At 43.7% G+C, this 23,912-nt stretch overlaps 2 protein-coding genes and 2 non-coding genes across 4 annotated transcripts; 3 read left to right on the top strand and 1 right to left on the bottom strand.

Annotated features, from left to right (window-relative positions):
• Positions 1–292: 292 nt before the first annotated feature.
• Positions 293–1,677, bottom strand: LOC110493475 (ATP synthase membrane subunit DAPIT, mitochondrial). Its single transcript, XM_021567771.2, has 4 exons — positions 1,532–1,677; positions 796–894; positions 617–707; positions 293–418 (listed from the first exon to the last, which is right to left on the bottom strand). Exons 2-3 carry the CDS (start codon positions 880–882, stop codon positions 618–620), a joined length of 177 nt encoding a protein of 58 aa, XP_021423446.1. The 5' UTR covers positions 883–894; positions 1,532–1,677; the 3' UTR covers positions 293–418; position 617.
• Positions 1,678–1,721: 44 nt separating this feature from the next.
• Positions 1,722–23,905, top strand: LOC110493472 (protein RRP5 homolog). The gene is made up of 35 exons (XM_036949418.1): positions 1,722–1,877; positions 2,860–2,989; positions 3,349–3,486; positions 3,749–3,913; positions 4,674–4,835; positions 5,145–5,265; positions 5,585–5,760; positions 6,042–6,149; positions 6,324–6,530; positions 6,968–7,092; positions 7,501–7,564; positions 7,827–7,973; positions 10,281–10,532; positions 10,982–11,107; positions 11,306–11,500; positions 11,768–11,941; positions 12,279–12,492; positions 12,694–12,846; positions 13,084–13,193; positions 13,496–13,989; positions 14,140–14,202; positions 14,294–14,390; positions 14,488–14,577; positions 14,758–14,863; positions 15,153–15,330; positions 16,301–16,357; positions 16,568–16,690; positions 17,011–17,133; positions 17,412–17,580; positions 18,028–18,300; positions 18,841–19,091; positions 20,726–20,894; positions 21,139–21,292; positions 21,644–21,809; positions 23,330–23,905. The coding sequence occupies exons 2-35, from the start codon at positions 2,882–2,884 to the stop codon at positions 23,499–23,501; spliced, it is 5,430 nt and encodes a 1,809-aa protein (XP_036805313.1). The 5' UTR covers positions 1,722–1,877; positions 2,860–2,881; the 3' UTR covers positions 23,502–23,905.
• Positions 4,905–5,053, top strand: LOC118940660. Its single transcript, XR_005037246.1, has one exon. It is a non-coding gene; the product is annotated as a small nucleolar RNA SNORD15 (small nucleolar RNA).
• LOC118940679 lies at positions 19,134–19,376 on the top strand. The gene has a single exon (XR_005037265.1). It is a non-coding gene; the product is annotated as a small nucleolar RNA SNORA53 (small nucleolar RNA).
• Positions 23,906–23,912: the final 7 nt, after the last annotated feature.

Raw genomic sequence — 23,912 nt, 5'->3', positions numbered from 1 at the left:
GTGATGCAGACCTAAGGACCTTGCTTGTTCCAAAAGCTGATCTAGGATCTGAGCCCACCCAGCCTAAAATTACTCTGGGGTGAAATTGCCCCTAGATACTGATCCAGGATAAGCTTGCCCTCGCAAAACTGACCCAGGACCAGTGTCACCTTACTCGCCTAAAGAGTGCCATTACTAGCCTATTAAAGAGAATGTTTTTTTTCACTGCCACAAACAGCTTTATGTGGCTGTCATGCTATAGTCTTTTATAACGGTGCATATTGTGTAAATAAAACACTTTTTATTGACTTGGTGGGTTAAAATGTACATTTTTATTGTTAATAACACGGCGATGCCAAGTAATATGGCCTTAATTCTTGCAAGCACATCCAGCTGCCGTCAAGCTTCCAACCACTATACTACAGAACAGTCAGGACACCTGTGGGGAAACGAGAACACATGGGATATATACAGTTAGCTTTCCACCAGAAACATGTGTTGTCCATACAAAGACTCCTGATTAGTCAAATACACATTTCTGAATAAAACAGTGCAGTCTTAACACAATTATAAAATGGTAAGTTTGCTAGACAAAATGGGTACGAGAAACTGACGGTATCCTATGCAATACACTCACATCACTTTGCCGTGACAGCCGCCTGTTTCTTGGGCTTCAACTTGAAGAAGAGGGCAATGGTGGCTATGCTTGCATATGTGAGCAAGACACACTGTGGACAGAATAACACACGTGTGACCTTTCTGAGAATGTGAACTGGTTGTACACCATCTTGCACAGTAATTCATGCATGAACTTACGTTCCTCCTGCCTGTGATTGTGTATGCATTGAAGTACTTGGCAAAACCAGTAAACTGGTGACTGGTTCCTGCGTCGTGTCCGCCCATGTTGGATAGTAGCTGGTCCCGAGAGAAATAGATTACTCAGTCAATTACAATGCATTGAGGATTGAGGATGACAGAGGGCAAGTAAAAAGTAATGCCAACCACAAATGATGGATAGGCCTATTTCTAAACACCCACGGGCAAGTAGTTATCAGTACTCATTGTGTACTTATTGTACTGGGGGAAAAAAATGATTACTCAAGACAACTTGCCTGTCAAACACTGAAGCTCAGTAGCCCTAGTTGACAAGCCTGACGGCCTGCAAGCCAGACAGCTTCATCCCACAACAGTGGAGACAAATGGGCTAACAACGTTAGCTAGTTACAGTAATTGTGTGGTACCATTCAACCCAAAGCGGAATGCTATATTTGTGTGGGTATTGTTTGTTAGCTGGTTCACTTTCATTCAAAAACAGTAGCTGGCCAGGCAGTAGCTAGCTAGCTACCGCTAGAGGTTAACGTTAGCAAACAATCTGGCTTGTCTTGAGCTATCTCGCTAACGTTAGCAATATTGGCTAGCAAGATTAGTTGGTACTGACAAACTAAACAGGCATTTTAGAGACACCACAAGCAACAGCGTCCTGGACAAGGCTGTTATAAAACATAGGAAAATTAATAAAGCTAGATGGTATACTGATTGTCACTATTCTTACCTTGTGCACGGAATTGTACAAGTGCCCTTCAACGAGAGAGGCCGAAATGCTAAAAGTATCAGGAAATCCCGCCTACTCTCTACAGCGCATGTTCAGTGGTTAGTATTTAGTGAACCAATGTTTGTGGACGAAGCTAACGCCAGTCAATTAATAACCCCGCCTTTTTCAAGTAAAATTCAACAGTGACAGGTTTGTTGAAACGTCAATCACTCGAAAGATGGACGTGAATGGACACTTAGGGAAACACCTACTCAAGACCGTTTCCGGTTTTGAAAACTTGCGTGCTTCTGATCCACACATGTGAGCTTGCATACCAACTTCTGAACTGGATATTTAAAAGAAAAAGGTAGAGTTTGCTGGTGGATGTTACATTTTTATAAACATGTACAATCGAGGAAAATGTTGGCACGTTTTGATTGTTGTATTTTTGTGTTTTAACCGATTGTTTGATACGTATAGCTTGCATGCTAATGGACTGTAGCTTACTAGCTAACGTTAGCAATGTTGCTGATGTGTTTGGGATGTGCTAGTGGGGATGTAGCTAGCTAACAAGCCATCGAGATTCTAGTTAAATATTTTGTGAAGCAGAAGGTAAATAATACTCTCAATGCGCATGTAGCAATGCCAAAGTGTTCACAATCAAAAGTTTTATCATAGTTGTATTAGAAATAGTAGATATATGAAACTGTACAATCATACATTGCTTGACATGTGCAGTGGTGTAAAAATACTTTTAAGTACCACTTTAAGTCGTTTTTTTGGGTATCTGTACTTGACTTTAGTATTCATATTTTTGACTACTTTTCTAAAGAAAACAACGTACGTTTTACTCCATACATTTCCCTGACACCCAAAAGTACAAATTACATTTTGAATGCATAGCAAGACAGGACAATTGTCCAATTCGCGCACTTATCAAGAGAACATCCCTGGTCACCCCTACTGCCTCAGATCTGGCAGACTCACTAAACACAAATGCTTCGTTTGTAAATTATGCCAGAGTGTTGAACTGTGCCCATGGCTATCCTAATAAAAACAAGAACACTGTGTCGTCTGATTTACTTAATATAAGCTATTTTAAATTATTTATACTTCTAATTTTGATACTTAAGTACATTTAACACCCAATACTTTTAGACTTTTACTCAAGTCGTATTTTACAGGGTGACTTACTTTTACTTGAGTCAATTTCTTTAAAGGTATCTTTACTTTTACTCAAGTATGAAAATGGTGTGCTATTTCCACCACTGGCATGTGTTCTAAAAGAGCCCTTATCACCCCCTTTCCTCTCTGATTGATAACATTCACTGTGTCATTTGTCTCTGTAGACCTTTAAATCAGTAAACAACCATGGCAGCAACGGAGGAGGACTTCCCTCGCGGAGGTAAAACCAAGCAGACCACTGAAAGTAAAGCAGAACCTGTGAGAAGGCATACAGAAGTGGACAATCTGTTCGAGGTAAAAACACGAGTCTTGTCAATCATCAAGGTGATATACGAGCCTTATTGTTGTTTTAACTCTAATTAGCTCTGGTCCAGAGATTAGTTTGCGACAGTGCAGCCGACTGACACTCTGGCGACGGTGCAGCCGACTGACACTCTGGCGACGGTGCAGCCGACTGACACTCTGGCGACGGTGCAGCCGACTGACACTCTGGCGACGGTGCAGCCGACTGACACTCTGGCGACGGTGCAGCCGACTGACACTCTGGCGACGGTGCAGCCGACTGACACTCTGGACCAGAGCTAAGCTCAAATGTGCATCTCAAACAGTATTCTGTCCGTCAGTTAAGATACTATTGTGGTTGACTCTTTCAGACACATACAGCAGAGGAATCCAAGAAAAGGAAGGGACAGAAAGGGGATGCCTTGAAGAAAGCGAAGAGGCAAAGGACGAGCAAAGAGGAGGCGCTGAAGCTCAATACAACAACCTCTGTAGATATCCTACAGTTAAAAGTAAGTTTAATCAACAACATACTTTTTAACATTTTATATTTCTCTGCCATCTCATTTCCTTTGCACACCCATTGAATGTGAGCTGAACCTGGGTCATGCTCATAAGGGCACAACGTTGCAAATTTTTTTTTCAAGGTTGTGTAACGGGGAAAGGGGTAAAAAAGCGTTTCTTATTGGACAAGTCCAGGGAGTCCCTCTGTTTCAGTACATTTACTTCTGTTTGATTACTAATGAACACAATCCTGTTTTTTTTTACCCCCAGAGCCTGAAGGTGGGTACCCTACTGCTGGGCTGTGTGAAGGAGGTGGCCGATTTTGAGGTGACGATTAACCTGCCCAGCGGCCTTTTGGGATACCTGAACATTTCCAATATCTCGGACTCGTACACCAAGATACTGAGTGACCACCTGGACTCTGCTTCTTCAGAGGTAACACATTTAATGTAACTCCTACCGAGGGGATTGTTCTGTCTTATATAGGTAAAAGGCTATGCACTAGTTTCTGAGATGTCTAATAAGGCAGTTCTAAGGGCATGTCTACACTTGACACATAGATGCTACTTCTGCTATCCGAATACGATAATCACTTAAAAGACAGTTCTAGGCGCACAAAAGTCGCACTGGGTTCATATACGGCTGATCACCTCAGGGACGCATTGTGAGGATCGTGTTTGCTGGCTTCATAAATGCAACCCAGCTGGCAAATTTTTAGAAAAACACAATTGTGTTTGGCTAGAGTTCTAGAGACGGTTATGCTAACCCCTTTAGCTTTCCGAGCTTGCTGGCTAGCTACAGGGGCTAGTAGACTAGTTACAGTGTTTTGCTACTGCCATCAAGTTCTTGTGCTATTATCATCTTTTGCCTATGCCACCGTTTTGCAGAATGCTTACTGACATTTGAATATAGTGCGGGGAAGGGAATCCGGACACGGTAGACCATGTTTAAATGTGGCGTAGTTGCATGATCAAAACTCCTCGATCAGAATACAAAGACTTTATTAACTGTAGTCTATTTAGAAGAACTGTGCTCTGAGTTTTTAAAAACCGTATACAGCTTTAATTATTTTTTTTTTTGCTTGGTGCACCGTGGGGCTCCCGACCTCACGGAGTTCAGAAGACAATTCCTGATACCGTACGAATGAGGTGTGAACAACACATCCTAATGGATCCACTTTGCTCTTTCTCTCCAGGAGATCTTCTCTCTCCACAGTCTCTTCTCCCCGGGCATGCTGGTCAGGTGTGTGGTAGCCAGGTTGGACACTGCCAAAGGAGGATCGGTCAGCATTCAGCTGTCAATCAAACCCAAAGAGGTCAACAAGGGCTTGAGTACTGGCTTTCTGAAGGCTGGCTTGGTGAGTCAACACCTACAGTATACGTGATATAGTACAAATTAAAAACAGGCTCCGGGCCCGGGATCTCCTCTTCAGTGATGATACGATGACGAGTCGGAACGGGGCACAGTCTGTCTCGGGAGGGTCACTGAGTCAGGGTCATGTTTTGTGTCTCTGGGTTCAGTTCCCCAGAGCAGTGTCTCTTCAGTTGAAGACATAGAGGCATTTGTCTAAGAAGAGCTAGAAAAATAAAGAAAAGTTGTGATATCCTGTTTATGATTTGAGGTCATGCTTTAGGCTTAGACGGATGTGTCACGTTTTTTGTTTCAGATCCTGAGTGGTTGTGTGGAGAGTATTGAGGATCACGGCTACCTGGTTGACCTCGGCATCAAGGGAACCAAGGCCTTCCTGCCCAAGCAGGCAGCCAAAGACAAAACGAATAGTCCGAAAGGTATCTAAAGAGTCCCCTTTCACATCAAATATAGTACGCTTTCCATTCAATGTCACGCTGTTAGTTTCTCCAGGAGTCTGATACATTTCTTCAATGTACTCTGTAGACGTCAAAATGACTAATGTGTTATTAACTGTGTTGAATGTGACTTTTCTGGGTCATGTTCATTGTGGCTCGCAATTGAAAACGTTTTAAATGTTTTGCAACAGAAAATATAAATGAGTATTTCTTGTGGGACAAGTCCCGGTAGCCCCTTCCTGTTTCAGTCTGTTTTCTTCCTTTTGATGCCTAACGAACACAACAACCCTGGTGTTCGCAGAGCTGAAGGTGGGCCAGTATGTGACTTCTCTGTTGGAGGAGGTGAAGAACGATGGGCATGTGGTCCGTCTGTCCACCAGCCCCACGGCGGTGGCCCAGGCCGTTGCAGATACCGCGCACGGCTGGACCCTTACCAACCTGCTGCCTGGCCTACTGGTCAAGGCCCAGATCAAAAAGGTACATTGACTGAGTACTCTTGTATTCCAATAACAATCTTCTACATATTAGTAGTCTAAGTCTAAGCACAGAGAAGTGTTGGCTTACACCTATGATTATAAATGAACAATTACACCGTTTCGTGGTTTAGTATTGTTGGCAAATGTCTCTTGTTGCTTGACATATAAACTTTTTGTAATATTGATAGCAACTAGAGAACTTGCAATTTTGTATATCTCTTTTTTATAAAGTCAATAATATGTTGATGTCCTGTTTCATTGTGGTTGACCCTGTGGTTCTAGGTGACCCCACGTGGTCTGATTCTGGAGTTCCTCTCCTCCTTCACCGGCCTGGTGGACTTTATGCACCTGGAACCAGAACAGGCCTCCACATTCAACGAGGGAGACAGCGTAAGAATTTACAGTCTATTAGGCTAGATGCAAGAGTTGTACTTATTTCTACCTCAAATAACAAAACAAAAACCAAGATATTCACGAGAATTTCAAATTGGCCGATTATGACTGTAATCTAATTTAGACATTACATTCAGTTGACCTTTGACCTCTTACCCCTTTCTCTCCCAGGTGAAGGCCTGCATCCTTTATGTGGAGCCGTCCACCCGGCTGGTGGGCCTGTCCCTGCGCAGCCACCTGCTGCAGCCAGGGGGCTACGTGGACCTGGTGGCCACTGAGAGGATAGGGGAGGTGGCGCATGGCTGCAAGATGACCGCTCTCCATCACCTGTCTGGAGCCATGCTGGAGCTGCCTGACCAGACTGTGGTGTTTGTACATGTGAGTCCGTGTTCTTAGACCATACATGCGTTGTCTTGTGAGTTTAAGTACCAACTCGGGTCTTCGTACATGTTAGTTCCTATTGTTGGTAGACCATATTGTTGGTGTACCATACTAACTATAGCCAAGCCCCTCTTTGTAGACCTGGTAGAGCACCTTACTACTGCCAAAATGCTAAGAATCAGCCACTATAGGACAAAGACAGTGTTGTAGAGAATATTGTGATGTGTTTTGTAAGAGGAAGTTCTTCGGCCATGGTGAGAACATAATGGTGAGCCCATGCCCCTTGGATCATGTGACAAGCCAACATTAAAAACAATACAAAACCTCAAACCCATGGCTGCTTTGACCTGGCCCAGTGAAAGTGGACTAATGTGGTCTGTGACTGGCCTAGTGGCAGTGGTTTGATTTGATCCGTCCGTTTCTCCTGTCTCCAGAGGAACCACATGAAGGAGCCCATGGAGGCGTTCAACCTGAACCGTGTCATGGCCAAGCCTGAACACACCTGTAGGATCATGGACTTCAGCCCCATGGAGCAGGTGCACCTGGTCAGCCTGCGTCAGTAAGTGTGGTGTGTGTGTGGATGGGGATCCTGTAGTGCAGTGGTATTCAAATGTTTTCATTTTCTTGGCCAGATTTCTCACAACCCCACCCTCTCACCCAAAATCAAATGATTGACATTGACACTTAACCATCAATTCATTATATTTCAATATTTTCTATCAAAATTAGGGGAACCAATAAATACTTGAATTAAATAAAATTGTATTTTCAAACAATCTTTCTCAAACGTTTTGTATATTGTCCCATATAATAATCTGTATGTTTGTTCCAGCTTGTAAAGGACGTATGTTTGTTCCAGCTTGTAAAGGACGTCTGTTTGTTCCAGCTTGTAAAGGACGTCTGTTTGTTCCAGCTTGTAAAGGACGTCTGTTTGTTCCAGCTTGTAACCTTGCTGTCTCTCATATAGGAGCATCGTTGATGCCCCGTTCTTCAGAAGATACCATGACATCCAACCTGGACAGATTGTTCAGGTAAGATATTTTATATTTTTAGTTTGTCTCTCTCACACAACACCTGAAAGGTCTTCAAAAAAAGATACAAAATTAGCCCATTAAAGCGTCATTGTGATTGTGTGCGTAGGGTGGCAAAAATCTGGTAACTTTCCTGGGTTTTCTAGAAATCCAGGTTGGGGGATTCTGGATGATTTGCTCTTGATTCCAGGAACCTTCCAACAGTAAATTGTGCATTGCTAGTGGCATGTGTTTAACCCAGTTTGTCCTCCCTCTCTCCCAGGGCATGGTGACGTCCCTCCAGAGCCATGGCATGATGGTGAAGGTGACCGACTACATCAGAGGCCTGGTTCCATGGACACACCTCTCTGACATCATCCTCAAGAACCCAGAGAAGAAGTACACAGTGGGCATGCCCATCAAGTGCAGGGTCAGTAGTACTATGTAACCACTCACCTTTTAGAAAGGGTCAACTGTGGTGACCTTTAACCTTGGGGAACCAATCATTGATGAAACACCTACTCATAATTCTCTTTAGCAAATATTAGGTGTAGGTTAATCTACCTAATAAGTGTCTTGTAGGGATCTGACCCTTTTTTTTCAATTTTTGCCTAAAATTACATACCCAAATCTAACTGCCTGTAGCTCAAGACCTGAAGCAAGAATATACATATTATTCATACCATTTGAAAGGGAACACGTTGAAGTTTGTGAAAATGTTAAATTAATGTAGGAGAATATGACACATTAGATCTGGTAAAAGATAATACAAAGAAAAAAACATGCGTTTTGTACCATCGTCTTTGAAGTGCGAGAGAGAGGTCATAATGTATTATTCCAGCCCAGGCGCAATTAAAATTTTGGCCACTAGGTAGCAGCAGTGAATGTGCAAAGTTTTAGATTGATCCAATGAAACATTTGTATTTCTGTTCAAAATTGTCAATACTGCCCAAATGTGCCTAATTGGTTGATTAATAACTTTTCAAGTTCATAACTGTGCACGCTCCTCAAACGATAGTATGGTATCTTTCACTGTAACAGCTACTGTAAATTGGACAGTGCAGTTAGAGTAACAAGAATTTAAGCTTTCTGCCAATATCCGATATGTCTATGTTCTGGGAAATGGTCTTGTTACTTACAACCTCATGCTAATCGCATTAGTGCACATTAGCTCAACCGTCCCGTGGGTGGAACACCGATCTGTAGAGATCCTTAACTTCTCTGGGATATGTGGGACTGTAGTGTTCCACCTCGCCAACAGCCAGTGAAATTGCAGGACGCCAAATTCAAAACAAAAGAAATCCCATAATTAAAATTCCTCAAACATACAAGTATTTTACACCATTTTAAAGATAAACGTCTTGTAAATCCAGCCACAGTGTCCGATTTCAAATAGGCTTTACGGCGAAAGCACACCAAACGATTATGTTAGGTCAGCACCTAGTCACAGAACCATACAGCCATATTCCAGCCAAGGAGAGGGCTCACAAAAATCAGAAATACGATTAAATGAATCACTAACCTTTGATCTTCATCAGATGGCACTCCCAGGACTTCATGTTACACAATAAATGTCTATTTTGTTCGATAAAGTTCATCTTTGTCCAAAAACCTCATTTGAAATTGGTGTGTTCAGAAATTCATTGTCTCAAACAAACATCCGGTGAAAGTGCAGAGAGCCACATCAAATTACAGAAATACTCATAATAAACACTGATAAAAGATACACGTGTTAAAACATGGAAATATAGATAAACTTCTCCTTAATGCAACCGCTGTGTCAGATTTCAAAATGGCTTTACGGTGAAAGCACACCTTGCGATTTAGGTCAGCGCTAGTTGCAGAAAAACATCCAGCCATTTTCCAAAGAAGGCGAGGTGTCAGAAAAGTCAGAAATAGCGTTATAAATATTCACTTACCTTTGATGATCTTCATCGGAATGCACTCCCAGGAATCCCAGTTCCACAATAAATGTTTTTTTGTTCGATCAAGTCCATAATTTATGTCCAAATACCTCCTTTTTGTTTGCGTGTTTAGCCCAGTAATCCAAATGCATAATGCACAATCACTTGTTCCGACTAAATATTTAAAAAGTTATATTACAGTTCGTAGAAACATGTCAAGAATGTATAGAATCAATCTTTAGGATGTTTTTAACATAAATCTTCAATAATGTTCCAACCGGAGAATTCCTTTGTCTTTAGAAATGCAATGGAACGCAGCTACCTCTCACAGGAGCACGTGTGATCAGCTCGTGGCACTCTGCCAGACACCTGATTGAAACCGCTCTCTTTCTCTCCCCCTCACAGTAGAATCCTCAAACAAGGTTCTGAAGACTGTTGACATCTAGTGGAAGCCTTAGGAAGTGCAATATGACCCCATAGACACTGTGGGCTATGACTTGAAAAACTCCAAATGTCAGATTTCCCACTCCCCGGTTGGATTTTTTTCTCAGGTTTTTGCCTGCCATATGAGTTCTGTTATACTCCGACATCATTCGAACAGTTTTAGAAACTTCAGTGTTTTCTTTCCAAATCTACTAATTATATGCATATTCTAGCTTTTGGGCCTGAGTAGCAGGCAGTTTACTCTGGGCACCTTTTTATCCAAGCTACTCAATACTGCCCCCCAGTCCCAAAGAAGTTAAGAGGTTTTAACGTACTCTGTGCTTGCTTGTCTGGTTTGCTGTTTAATCTCTTAGTTTTTAAAACTGTTTCCCTCCATCCCTCTGTCTCAGGTGTTGTCAGTGGACCCACAGGAGAAGAAGCTGACCCTAACCAGGAAAAAGGCCCTGATAGATTCCTCCCTCCCCCCATTCCTGACCTACGAAGATGCCCGCCGCGGTCGCGTCTCCCACGGGTTCATCGTCTGTGTCAAGGACTTTGGCTGCATCGTCCGTTTCTATGGCGACGTCAAGGGGCTGGTGCCCCCCAACGAGCTCAGCACGGAGCCAGTGGTAGTTCCTGAGAACATGTTCTACGTCGGACAGGTGAGGGGAAACAAAATGGCTGCCTGGAACTTTTCTGTATCTTGATCATTCTTATGCGTTGTAGATTTGCTGTTGTTTTTCTGTGTTCTTCTTGCGATATAGGCTAATTGTCCTCTTGAATAACTTTGAAGTAGCCTACTGATAGTTATTGAACTTTGACACAAAAGTTTAACTGAAGTTCTTCCACCAGTTTGTCTTGCCGGTGTCAGAAAAGGTTCTGTTTTAAACTTCTGTATCAAAACAGGGAAGTCTTAGTTTAGACTGACAGCCCAATTCGGATCTCTTTTTCATTAATTGGTCTTTTGACCAATCACATCTGAAAAAGATCTGATGTGAAAAGGTCTGATGTTAATTGTCAAAATACCAATTATTGTAATAAAAAAAATCAGAATTGGGCTGCCTTTCTAAACGCAGTCTTAACGGCTACCTTGGTTCTCTGTTATGTTCAGGTGGTGAAGGCTAAAGTGCTGAACTGTGACGTGGAGAAGGAGAAGCTCCTTCTTTCCTTCAAGGCAGTGGCAGGAGGAGACACTGAGGGACCGTCTAAACCCAAGTTTGACTTTGAGGTTGGGAAGGTAAGAAAATGGCAGCACATCCTTTCATATTGTTAACACATATAATCATTTCTGAATAATAAAAAACAAAAGATGGTCTCTCTTTTATATAGTTGCATGTTCTATGCAGTTGTTAAACGTGTTAGGTTCATCTCGGTTGTTGGCTTGGATTCTAGACTGTTCTTTGCTTTCTGTTTTTTGTCTTTTTTATTGTTTTAGAAAGTGGAGGTTAAGGTGGTGAGTAAAGTCCTTACCGGTCTGGAGGTGTCCATTCTCCCAGAGGAGACCACCGCCTTGCTACCCATGATGCACCTCTCCGACCACGTGTCCAACTGTCTACTGCTGTGGGAGGGGCTGCAAGAGGGTGACATCATCTCCAACATTGTCTGCCTCAGCGAGAAGAAACCGAATATTGTATCCTTTTCATACTTTTGAACTTCAGATCGCTTACTTACCTTCACACATTGATTTCAGACACATAGCCCAAAACATAACAGAACGCTCATCGGTGTGGCTGAATGTTGTGTTCGTCTCACCATTGTGGCTGGCTGTCGTGGTTGTGTTTAGAATGTAGTGGCTATACCAAGGAAATGACTACCTCTTACTAAAGGACATCGTAACCACTTTTTACTGTAGTACGACTACACAGTACCTCTTTCCCTTAACCCTGCCTCTCTCAAGACCCTGACTAAAAAGCCCACTCTGAAGTCATTCCTGGAGGAGGGGGGCGTGGTGGCTAAGGAGTTCTCTGACATCGCAGTTGGGGTGCAGCTGATTGGCTGGGTCAAGAACATTATGCCCTACGGAGTGTTTGTGGAGTTCCCCTATGGTCTGGTTGGCCTGGCCCCTAAAGCGGTGAGTTGGTAGGAAAGGAGTTACTAGTGACCCCTACTAACTCTTAGTAAATTCCAATTTACTCCCACTAACTCAATTGGAGTAAATTGGAATTTATTAAGAGTTAGTAGGGGTCAATGGGAGTTAGTAGGGGTCAATGGGAGTTAGTAGGGGTCAATGGGAGTTAGTAGGGGTCAATGGGAGTTAGTAGGGGTCAATGGGAGTTAGCTAAGAATATATTATGCAGTTTGTTGAAAATGTGCAGCTCACCTCTCCTTTCTTCTTCAAATCATCAATAACATTGTCTAAAAGCCATTACTATAGAATAATTGAAATTGACATACTCTTTCTCCTCTAGGCCATGAGTGACAAGTTCGTCAGTGACACGACATCTCACTTCCAGCTGGGCCATACGGTGTTTGCCAAGGTGACCAACTTGGATGAGGAGAAGCGCAGGTTCCTGGTCAGTCTCAAGGTGTCAGAGGTCCCCTCCCCTGAGAGAGACGGCCAGGCCAGGCTGATCCGAGGCCTGCAGGAGAGGAAGGAGGTGATGGAGATGATGGCCAGCAGAGGTACGTGGGTGGAGTTGTAACGTTGTTGTCAACTGTTCTAGGAAATATGAGTTTTCTTCCGTTTGCTAAGTTCCCGTTTCCTAGTAGGTTTAAAAGTGCTATTCCAATACATTTAAATTGATCAAAATGATTATGCTAAGAGTTACCTTTAACTCCCGCTTTTCTCTTGTTCCTCCTCTCTCCTCCCTCTGTCTCTGACAGGTGACTCTGACCTACTCAAGCAGCTGTCTGCGGTGACCATAGGCCAGAGGATGAAGATGAGCGTAGACGAGGTGAGGGAGGACGGGAGTGTCACCTTCAAGTCAGACGAACTCAGCGCAGCCACCGTACTGGCCACCAAGGACCATGCGCCGGGTGAATATTCACTATATGTCCAATCAGGGTCGGGCTCAATTCTCTTTCAATTCAGGAAGTGAATTGAAATTACAATTTGTAACTCCTGCATTGACTGAATTTACATGGAATTGACCGTGTACCCAGTGGAACTTCTACCAGACACAACACGAGGAATCTTTTGAGTGTGACACTCGGGGAATGTTTTGACTGTTACATCATAGTTATAATGTAAACTAAATGTGTGTAATGTTTCAGGTAAGTTGGCGACGGGACAGGAGTGCATGCCGGTAATCCTTCACGTTGACCTCGTGACCTCTGAAGTCTACGTGTCCCTCTTGGCTAAACTGACCGGCAAGAGGAAAGCGGTGAGTACTTGGCTGCATCTCAAGTGACACCCTAGTTCCTATATAGTGCGTTTGGAACACTGCTCTACTATAGCTAGTTTTATTTGGGACTACATGAAGCTTCTTTATGAGTGGTTGGGTGGCTGAGAAGTCAATAGTGGTTCATTTGGTTTTTTAAAAAATCATTAAATGAGCAACTATTCAATGCAATAGATCTGTATTATCCCTCAAGTTGAAACTCCCTGCACCCTTATGGACTAGACAATCTTTAACACTTTGAAAAGCCTTCAAATCTTGGTAGTTCATGACCTGTGTCCTTATAGGTGGAGGCAGGGTCCACACACACTGCCACTGTGCATCACGCTGACCGCGACTTTGCCGTCATCTCATTGGGCGACACGGCCCAACTGACGGTCATCCAAACCACCAATCACCCCAACGAAACGTTCCGCTTTGACTCTGAGAAACTGACCGCCGGTAAAACCCTGACGATCACCGTCACCAAATCCAGCTGTGAGGAACTAGGAGGGCTCCCCCTAGTGTCCTGGGAACTTGCCCCGCCCATAAGCAAAAGATTAATCTCCGTCTCCAAGGGGTCAAAGGGCACGTATCGCTACGGCGACGTGGTCAAGGGGAAGGTGAAGACAGTGAAGCCTACGTGTGTGCTGGTGACGCTAGAGGACGGGAGCACGGGGTGCGTGCACGTGTCCGAGATACAGGAAGTGGTGTGCGTGGGAACGTTCCCCACGTCCCTCCTCAAGATAGGAAGTGAGGTCACAGCCCGGGTCATCGGAGGACGGGAGGGCAACAGTCACAGGTAAGGATAACAATATATTAACAGATTTAAGTAGCCACATTTTGTTATATAGTTTGATCATTTGAAGGATATTTCTGAATTACAGGTATTCTGTTCGAAATATCTGCGTTATTTTAGAGTTGCAAATATATATTGTCTTTTTTATTTTAGGTTCTTGCCGTTCTCCCATCCCAACTTCACGTACTCCATGCCTGAACTCTCACTTCTTCCCAGGTAAATGTTCTGAACATTTAGAAGAGCGTATTCTGTTATTATACTGCCTTTTTGGTTTCTTGTTAGATAATCTTTCCTTCTCTGGTCACAGGAACCTGAAAGAAGACGCAGATGTTAAGCCAGTCAAGACCAAAGAGAAGCTGAAGCGTTATCAGGTCGGCGACGACGTCATTTGCTTTGTGTCAAAGGTGAGTTTGAACAAATGTTAAGTGACTTGTTATACAGAATGTGTGAAACATGTTTAGTAGTAGTACTAGTTGTGTTAAATGTGTATTTCTTCCTCAGTACTTTCCAAAGAGGAAGTGTCTAGAAGTGACTACTGGTCCCTCAGTAACTGGAACTGTTGAACAACTGGCCATGACCTCTGACCCTGAAGTATGTTTTATATACACTTAACTCAATGTTTTTCTCATTAATTCTATGGGGAATTCCCTCAAAGACCTCAAGACATTTTTGTGAAACGGTAAAATGAAGATGGTGATGTCCCTTATACTGTATGGATCTGTGTTCACCCTAATAGGTTCACTAAAATCATTTTTAATTGTACTTATTCAGGGTGCCAAACACCCAGAGAAGCTGTTCAAGCTGGGCCAGGCGGTCAGTGCTAAGGTGGTGAGAGTCAGCTCCTCCAAGCCCTCACGCCTCTCATTGTCCCTCAATGGTGAGGACACAAAATAAACACAAGAAACACAACCCTCTTCTGACCGCCAATACAGTGAATATAAGACCCTTCCAACCATCAATAGTACATTTAATATTACATAGAACCTTCTAAACATCAGTACATTGAAAATAGGCCCTTCTAACCACCAATGCAGAAAAATCAACGCATAACCAACTTTTAACCTTTGAACCATCAATACAGACATGTCGACTCACCATATACAGCTCTCTCGCTATGTTGTGGTTGCATTTACTCACTCGTAGTGTTGGTTGTCAATCGCTGTCAGGTGTACACAAGTTGGAGAAGGGCCATGTAATCATGGGGTTGGTGCAGAAGCTAGATCCAGTCCTGGGTCTGCTGGTGAAGCTGCCGTTCAGCGCCATGGGAACGGTTGCCATGGAGGACCTAGCCGACAAATATAAGCCAAAACCTCTGGAGCGGTACAGCAAGGACCAGCTGGTCAGGTCAGTGGCACACTTTAAACCTGGGTCAAAGGTTAACTGGACCAGCTGGTCAGGTCAGTGGCACACTTTAAACCTGGGTTAAAAGCTAACTGGACCAGCTGGTCAGGTCAGTGGCACACTTTAAACCTGGGTCAAAGGCTAACTGGACCAGCTGGTCAGGTCAGTGGCACTTTTTAAACCTGGGTTAAAGGCTAACTGGACCAGCTGGTCAGGTCAGTGGCACTTTTTAAACCCGGGTTAAAGGCTAACTGGACCAGCTGGTCAGGTCAGTGGCACTTTTTAAACCTGGGTTAAAGGCTAACTGGACCAGCTGGTCAGGTCAGTGGCACTTTTTAAACCTGGGTTAAAGGCTAACTGGACCAGCTGGTCAGGTCAGTGGCACACTTTAAACCTGGGTTAAAGGTTAACTGGACCAGCTGGTCAGGTCAGTGGCACTTTTTAAACCTGGGTTAAAGGCTAACTGGACCAGCTGGTCAGGTCAGTGGCACACTTTAAACCTGGGTTAAAGGCTAACTGGACCAGCTGGTCAGGTCAGTGGCACACTTTAAACCCGGGTTAAAGGCTAACTGGACCAGCTGGTCAGGTCAGTGGCACTTTTTAAACCTGGGTTAAAGGCTAACTGGACCAGCTGGTCAGGTCAGTGGCACACTTTTTAAACCTGGGTTAAAGGCTAACTGGACCAGCTGGTCAGGTCAGTGGCACACTTTTTAAACCTGGGTTAAAGGCTAACTGGACCAGCTGGTCAGGTCAGTGGCACACTTTAAACCCGGGTTAAAGGCTAACTGGACCAGCTGGTCAGGTCAGTGGCACACTTTAAACCTGGGTTAAAGGCTAACTGGACCAGTCTAAAAGTTAGTCAAGTTAAAAATGGTTTTGGAGTATTAACTCTCTAAAGCTGGTCTTTTTATTTATGTAATTCAAGTTATTTCAAGGTCATACTAATGTTAATGTTTTTGTGCTCTCATTCTAGGTGCTGCATTGTAGGAGAGGCGACGAGCAATTGGCAGTTGTCCCTCCGCTCTTCGAGGTACGATTCCCCAAAATGAATTAGAGTTCAAGTGTATTAGGAAATGACTCCCAAAGCAATAACGACACCCTATTCAACCTTATACATGTCTCTCTCTTCGTTCTTCTCCTCTATTCAACTAGTCCATTCTAACTATCATATATCTATATTAGGCACTTTGAGCACTGGGAAAGGGCATTTTCTAAATGAATCATTTGAATGATCTTTCAGGACGAACCCAGAGAAGGCCTCGGTAGTACAGGACCCAGAGATTGTGTCTCTAGAAGACCTGTCAGAGGGGCAGATCGTCAGAGGTTATGTGAGGACTGTCAATGCACAGGGAGTCTTTGTTAGGTAACTCAGTACATTATCTCTTTATAGAAACCAACCCTTTTATTAAAAAAAAAAATGACATACCTTTACAATGTCCTGGAAAGATATGAAACTATGAATGGAAAATACATGTACGGTATTCATTACTTCTGTATTATACTTAGACAATATATCTCAGATTCACAGTCCCTTTAGTATACATGTACAATGGTCTGGGAAGATATTAAATTATCATGCAGCTTTTTCCTGAAGAACGATTGTGATTTTGAAAACCCAATGTAGAAAAGCTGTTGCTATGGTAATATAGCTAATTGAAAATGTTGCCTTTTTGTTTTTGACAGTTTGTCTAGATCCATAAAGGGCAGAGCCCAGTTCCAGAAGGCCACTAAGTACTTTGTGGCTAGCCACCAAGACTATGCCAAGAAAGTACCGCAGGCCACACTGCTCACCACCAAGATCCTCAGGTAAGACCCCCCCTCCCTAAAATAATTTGGTACAACCCCACCACCACTGCTAGGGGAATAGGTCGGCCCTTCCTGACCATCTCATTCAGAATAGGGGTGTTCCATAAAACAAGGAAGTTGTTAGTCATATTTTTGGGTAACAACCTAGATTTATTTGTTATATTGAACATGTCTGTGACCCACAGGGTTATTATGGAGCAAACACGAGCACCAATGTGTAGGAGTTGTTAGGTTTCTACATTTTGTTTTTTTTAACACGAATGTGTTGTTCCTCGCAGCATCGATAAAGAAAGCGGGCTGGTGGATCTGTCTCTGCTCCAAGAGGACACTGGGAGACCAGACGTGCTCCCAGAATCCCTGGGGCTGCACCTGCGCCTGACAGGAGAGGCCAAGGAGAAGCGTGACGCCACCAAGAAGAGGAAACGCACAGAGTCGGAGAGCAAGCAGGTGTCCATTTGTCCCTCTTTTGTTAATACAAGGTCATTTAACGTAGCAGGCGTCTGAGCGGGGTCACCACATCCAGTTTTCAGAGGTAAAGGAAGCTACGTTGGAGATGTATCCCTGAAAACCAGATGTTTCTAGTGACCCCACTGAGGGTGAAATACAAGCAAATCCTTTTTAGTTTGAATAAACAAAGTGATAGGACACCTGCAACAATATAACTGAGATGTGTGAGTGCTTTTTAATTATAAAAAATGAATACATGTAATACAATTTTAAATAATTAGCTATTTTAAAAGGAAACCTGTCCTCTTCCATGATGTCACTGATACTAATACTACTACATAGAATAGAGGAAGCACTGATTACTGTATAACTTGGGTTGCCCTAGCAGTTTGACCGGGGACTGGAATGTCTAATCCATATAATCACTTATCTTCTGTCTTAACGCAGGGAACTGCAGAAAATGTTTCAAAGAAGAAGAAGAAGAAGAAGGGGAAAGTGGAGGACAGCGACAGCGGAGTGGAGGTGTACTTCAGAGAAGAAGAGGAGGAAGATAAGTTGGAGCCTGCGGAAGTAGAGAAGCCCGTCCCAGTGCAGCCGGCCAGACTGCAGGTGACCGGAGGGTTCTCCTGGGATGCAGCCCTGAGCGCCCTGAAACCAGCGTCCGCTGCCCTGGGGGGAGAGGACTCCAGCGACGGGGAGGACGGCGAGGTGAACATTAAGGTAAGGAGTAATGCTGGGGTTGTACGGCGAGGGGAACACTAAGGTAAGGAGTAAAGCTGGGGTTGTACGGCGAGGGGAACACTAAGGTAACGAGTAATGCTGGGGTTGTACGGCGAGGGGAACACTAAGGTAACGAGTAATGCTGGGGTTGTACGGCGAGGGGAACACTAAGGTAACGAGTAATGCTGGGGTTGTACGGCGAGGGGAACACTAAGGTAACGAGTAATGCTGGGGTTGTACGGCGAGGGGAACATTAAGGTAACGAGTAATGCTGGGGTTGTACTATGAGTGGCACCTACTAAAGGAAATCACTTAGTTAAGGAATTTTTGCTTTGCATTTGCTATGAGGGTTAGAATGTCTGTACAGCCTCAAATGTTCATGGAGGTGTTCGTTTGACCTCTCCCTTGGATTATTTATAGTACTGGTATTGTTTTCATGTTCTTGTATGACCTTTCTCTATCTATCTTTAGCTGCCACTCTCCTCTAAATCCTTTCTTTATTTTCTTCTTTCCTTGCTTTCATCCCCCTCGTCCACCTAGCCCCAGAAGAAGTCTCACCATAAGCAGGAGGTGGAGAAGCGGGAGGCTGAGAAGGCCCTGACCAAGCTGGAGACGGAGCTGATGGACCCAGGCCTGCGACCCCAGACGGCGGCTAGCTTTGAGCGCCTGCTACTCGGCTCCCCTGACAGCTCTCTGCTCTGGCTGCAATTCATGGCCTTCCACCTGCAGGCCACACAGATCGAACAGGCTAGAGCGGTGGCTGAGAGGGCTCTGAAGACTATCTCCTTCAGGTTAGTTGTGTGGTGGGGACAGGTGTGTGTGTGTGTGTTCATAACACGCTCCTTAGATCCACTTCTGGGGGGTTCTCCTGTGCTGGTGCTGTCGTCGCTCTCTGAGTGCTGCAACTCCAGCCTGGAGGCCCTCAACAGCTTTCTGGCTGTACGGTTGGAGGTGCTTGAGTCATTGGTGTGTGAGAGCAGTCTACCTGCCCCGCCCAGCCCCACTGTTGCTCTGGCAACCCTCAGTCCTACTGGGGGGGGATTCTACTAGAGCAGCTAGGCTGGGGGGCGGACAACACGAAGAAGAAAGCGGGTCCTGTGCGTGGGTTGGCGTGGGGGGATATGAATGTGTTGATTAGGGCTGGGCAGTGTACTGTATTTTATGATGTACCGGTATTGATGCACGGACCGCTTTTAAAAAAAAAAAATGTTTTTTTAACTTGACCTTCTAAAACGGTATTTGAATGTTTGGTTTGTTAAATGTGATACCCTGTGTGTAACGTCCATTTTTATAGTTTACTTCGCTACTTGGGTCATCTCTCTGCTCTCTCTCTCTCTCTCTCGCTTCATGCCTGTTTCCACACACCGAGCCCCACCCCCCGTCACTCAAGGAGCGCATTTGTTGTTCCTCGACCACGAGACACTTGAGTTCAGTCTGCATGGTCGAATGCAACAATGTTGATGACAATGATGCTGTTTTCACTTTGCTTCTTAATATAAATCCACTAGTGTTCTACAATTACACTTCATTTTTGTTTCTTACATCTGCAAACAGCTAATTTGTCTTTTCTTAGAAAAATTGGGCCTTAATCTTATTTACCGCTAATGCTAATCCCTAGTTAGCTGGCTAGCTAGCTAATAAATGTACTGAGTCAGAGCAAACGTAATCAGCTATACAGCCTGATAATACGTGTATCTTCTAAATCAGAGGAATACGCAAAGCATGAATATGTTAGCTAAATTAAGTTGCCTGAAAACATTCAATGTAGCCAAAGATTATAGGGTCCCCAAGGAAACACTTGTCAACACTTTGGTTCCTACCCTGTCACAATAACTCCTCCCTGGCATTTTCATTCATTGTCATGTCAAACAACACTATTCAAAGTGCCCACTATTACATTCCAACTATAGAATGATTATTCTAATTCTATTTCCATGGTTCCAACAGTTCACCCGTGTTTTTGCTCTGAATTGCAAGTCAAATCGCAGTTGCAACATTTCGTTAAAAATAAGGCCTAGATTGTTTGCCCGTATCGTGCAGCCCTACGTGGCAGTATGGAAATGATCTCAAGTTAGAGCAGGAAATACAGAGATTTATAAAAAAAATGTAGATAAATATTTTTGGTCAGAATGCAGAAAGACCCAGTTGAAATCACTTAGGATGATGTATGTGTTGCCACCCTAGGGTCACGCACTACTCATAAAGCACATTTACAACTTTTATTATTCAAATAGATAAAATACCATCATTCTGCCTTTAAAAGAAATATATCAAAAATAGTGTTGATTGTGTGTCATGTCTGTATCCTGTCTGTCATCAAATAATTCTTACAAAAATTGTATCACAAAAAAAAAGTGAAAAAGAGAAAGAAGGAAAGGGTGTATATAACGTATGTATTCTATAACACGTGTGTATTCTCCCTCAGAGAAGAGCAGGAGAAGCTGAATGTGTGGGTGGCTCTGTTGAACCTGGAGAACCTGTATGGGACAGAGGAGAGTCTTCAGAAGGTGTTTGAGCGAGCCGTGCAGTATTGTGAACCCATGCCCGTCTACCAGCAGCTGGCTGACATCTACGCCAAGTGTCAGAAGACTAAGGTAGCTTACTGCCAGGGCTCACAAACATTTATTACAACGGCTAACATTCCTTAATGAACAAAAAGTGATATACTTCGCGTATTTACTTTGTCGTATTAAAGCCCGTTAGATGTTGTATTGGGAGTGTCTTTTTTCTGAGCTTCTTGTAGGTTTTCTTCTGTTGAATGTTCATACTAGCTCGCTGTTTTTACTGGTACGGTTTGGAGTAGGTTCTCATCAATTGTGTGTGTGTCTGTGTGTGTAGGAGGCGGAAGGTCTGTACAAGACCATGGTGAAGCGGTTCCGTCAGGAGAAGGCTGTGTGGCTGAGCTACGGGACCTTCCTGCTTCAGCAGGGTCAGAGTGACGCGGCCAGCGCCCTGCTACAGAGGGCCATCAAGAGCCTGCCGAACAAAGACAGTAAGGCCCCTGTTATCGCCTTTAGGACTCATACACGCCTTTTGGGAGCCCCTTACCTCAACACATTCCCTATTCGACCTCTAGCTCCTATTGGACACTGGGTTGGATTGATATAAACAAGATGGCAAATAGCGTTATCTTGTGGAATTTTGGCTGTATTGCTTTACGCCAATCTTTCCTGTCCTGTTTCTACTCAGTCCGTTTATCTTTCAACAGATCTACTCACCAAGTCATTTGTCCAGGTTGACAGCTCTTAGTTAGTACCCTTTTGTCATAGAGTGAAAAAGGTACTAACACCTTACATACAGTATCTCCATGTTAACCATCCACCTTCTCCGTCGTCCTCTTCAGATGTGGATCTGATAGCCAAGTTTGCCCAGCTGGAGTTCCGCTACGGAGACGTAGAGCGAGGAAAGGCCATGTTGGACAGGATCCTAACCAGCTACCCCAAACGCACCGACCTGTGGTCCGTCTTCATAGACCTCATGGTCAAACACGGCTCCCAGAAGGAAGTCCGGTGAGTGAGCCCGACGGCGCCTCACTGGTTTTTGTTATGTTTACGAAATGACGTTGGAATAGCCTGATCCCAGGTCTGTTTGGCATGACAATGACCATAGGAGTTGGCAATAAAGCACCAACACATCTGGGACCAGGCTGACCCGGTAATATTTCATTTACGAAAACATGTAATATTTGAATATTAAATATGATCAACTTTAGTCTAGGAAGTGTAAGTTCTTCACCACCTCAACTGACAAACTTGTATTCATTACTTTGGGGGCGGCAGGGTAGCTTAGCGGTTAGAGGGTTGGACTAGTAACCGAAAGGTTGCGAGATCGAATCCCCGAGCTGACAAGGTACAAATCTGTCGTTCTGCCCCTGAACAAGGCAGTTAACCCACTGTTCCTAGGCCGTCATTGAAAATAAGAATTTGTTCTTAACTGACTTGCCTAGTTAAAAAAAGGTCAAATTAAAATAAATGTGACTTTTGTAACACATAACTAGTCATGAATTTAGGTGTTAAGGGCATATGCTAACTACCATATACAGTGCATTTGGAAGGTATTCAGACCACTTGACTTTTTCCACATTTTGTTACAGCCTTATTCTAAAATGGATTTAAAAAATGTAAATCCTCATGACAAAGCGAAAACAGGGTTTTGGAATTTATTTTGTACATTTATTCAAACTAAAAAACAGATACCTTATTTACATAAGTATTCGGACCCTTTGCTATGTAACTTGAAATTAAGCTCAGGTGCATCCTGTTTCCATTGATCATCCTTGAGATGTTTCTACAACTTGATTGGAGTCCACCTGTGGTCAATTCAATTGATTGGACATGATTTGGAAAGGCACACACCTGTCTATATAAGGTCCCACAGTTGACAGTGTATGTCAGAGCAAAAACCAAGCCATGAGGTCGAAGGAATTGTCCATAGAACTCAGAGACAGGATTGTGTAGAGGCACAGATATGGAGAAGGGTACCAGAACATTTCTGCAGCATTGAAGGAAAAAGTCACATGACGGCCCGCTTTGAGTTTGCCTTAAGGCACATAAATGATTCTCAGACCATGAAAAACAAGATTCTCTGGTCTGATGAAACCAAGACTGAACTCTTTGGCCTGAATGCCAAGCGGTATGTCTGGAGGAAACCTGGCACCATCCCTTCGGTGAAGCACGGCGGTGTCAGCATCATGCTGTGGGGATGTTTTTCAGCGGCAGGGACTGGGAGACTAGTCAGGATCGAGGGAAAGATAAACAGAGCAAAGTACAGAGAGATCCTTGATGAAATCTGAATACTTATGTAAATGTGATATTTCATTTTTTATTTTATTTTATAAATTTGCAAACATTGTCATTATGGGTTATTGTGTGTAGATTGAGGGATTTTTATTTCACTTTAGAATGAGTCTGTAACGTAACAAAATGTGAAAATAGTCAAGGGGTCTGAATAATTTCCGAAAGCACCGTCATTGGTAGCATGGAGTTTCCTGTCATGTGACCTGGTCTAACATCCTGTTTCCTGTGTTCAGGGCTGTGTTTGACCGTGTGATCCACCTGAGTGTGGCGGTGAAGAGGATCAAGTTCTTCTTCAAGCGTTACCTGGAGTATGAGAAGAAGAGCGGCACGCCAGAGAGCATCCAGGCTGTCAAGGACAAGGCTCTGGAGTACGTGGAGTCTAAAGGGACAGAGGCCGCCAGATAGAGAGACACACACACACGTCATGTTTTGGGTATTTTCCAACAGCTGTTGTGCAACTGTGGGAAAAGAAGCAAAGAGCTCAAGGGGGAAGCCTGACCTGAGTGTCGTAACAGCCTCGACACACACACAGATGTAGCCACACAGATACACACCCTGCTGTTGGATATTCAGAGAAGACATTTTGTTAATTGTGTGAAAGCTTTCAAATGGTGACATGTCACACATGATATGGACTTGGAAATGTGGGAGGTCATTCTACCTGGTCGTTTTAACCCATTTTGTATAAATAGCATAATTTAAAATAAATATACTTTTTTGTGTGTATGTATGGATGACAAATCACGCTGTCCTGACTGAGTAGAATGACAATCATTTTGTAATCAAATAAATGATACTAAATAACCTGATCACGTC

The sequence above is a fragment of the Oncorhynchus mykiss genome, chromosome 17 (genome assembly GCF_013265735.2).
Source record: "Oncorhynchus mykiss isolate Arlee chromosome 17, USDA_OmykA_1.1, whole genome shotgun sequence".
Classification (NCBI taxonomy): Eukaryota; Metazoa; Chordata; class Actinopteri; order Salmoniformes; family Salmonidae; genus Oncorhynchus; species Oncorhynchus mykiss.
The sequence above is the reverse complement of the archived record's forward strand: the minus strand, read 5'-3'. Positions and strand labels throughout refer to the sequence as shown.

Excerpts from the sequence above, each read along its gene's own strand:
- LOC110493472 (XM_036949418.1), top strand. The coding sequence starts at position 2,882 with ATGGCAGCAACGGAGGAGGACTTCCCTCGCGGAGGTAAAACCAAGCAG. Across the intron at positions 3,914-4,673 it reads TGGACTCTGCTTCTTCAGAG|GAGATCTTCTCTCTCCACAG; the intron begins GTAACACATTTA and ends CTTTCTCTCCAG. Across the intron at positions 5,266-5,584 it reads CAAAACGAATAGTCCGAAAG|AGCTGAAGGTGGGCCAGTAT; the intron begins GTATCTAAAGAG and ends TGGTGTTCGCAG.
- LOC110493475 (XM_021567771.2), bottom strand. The coding sequence starts at position 882 with ATGGGCGGACACGACGCAGGAACCAGTCACCAGTTTACTGGTTTTGCC. Across the intron at positions 708-795 it reads CAATCACAGGCAGGAGGAAC|TGTGTCTTGCTCACATATGC; the intron begins GTAAGTTCATGC and ends TTCTGTCCACAG.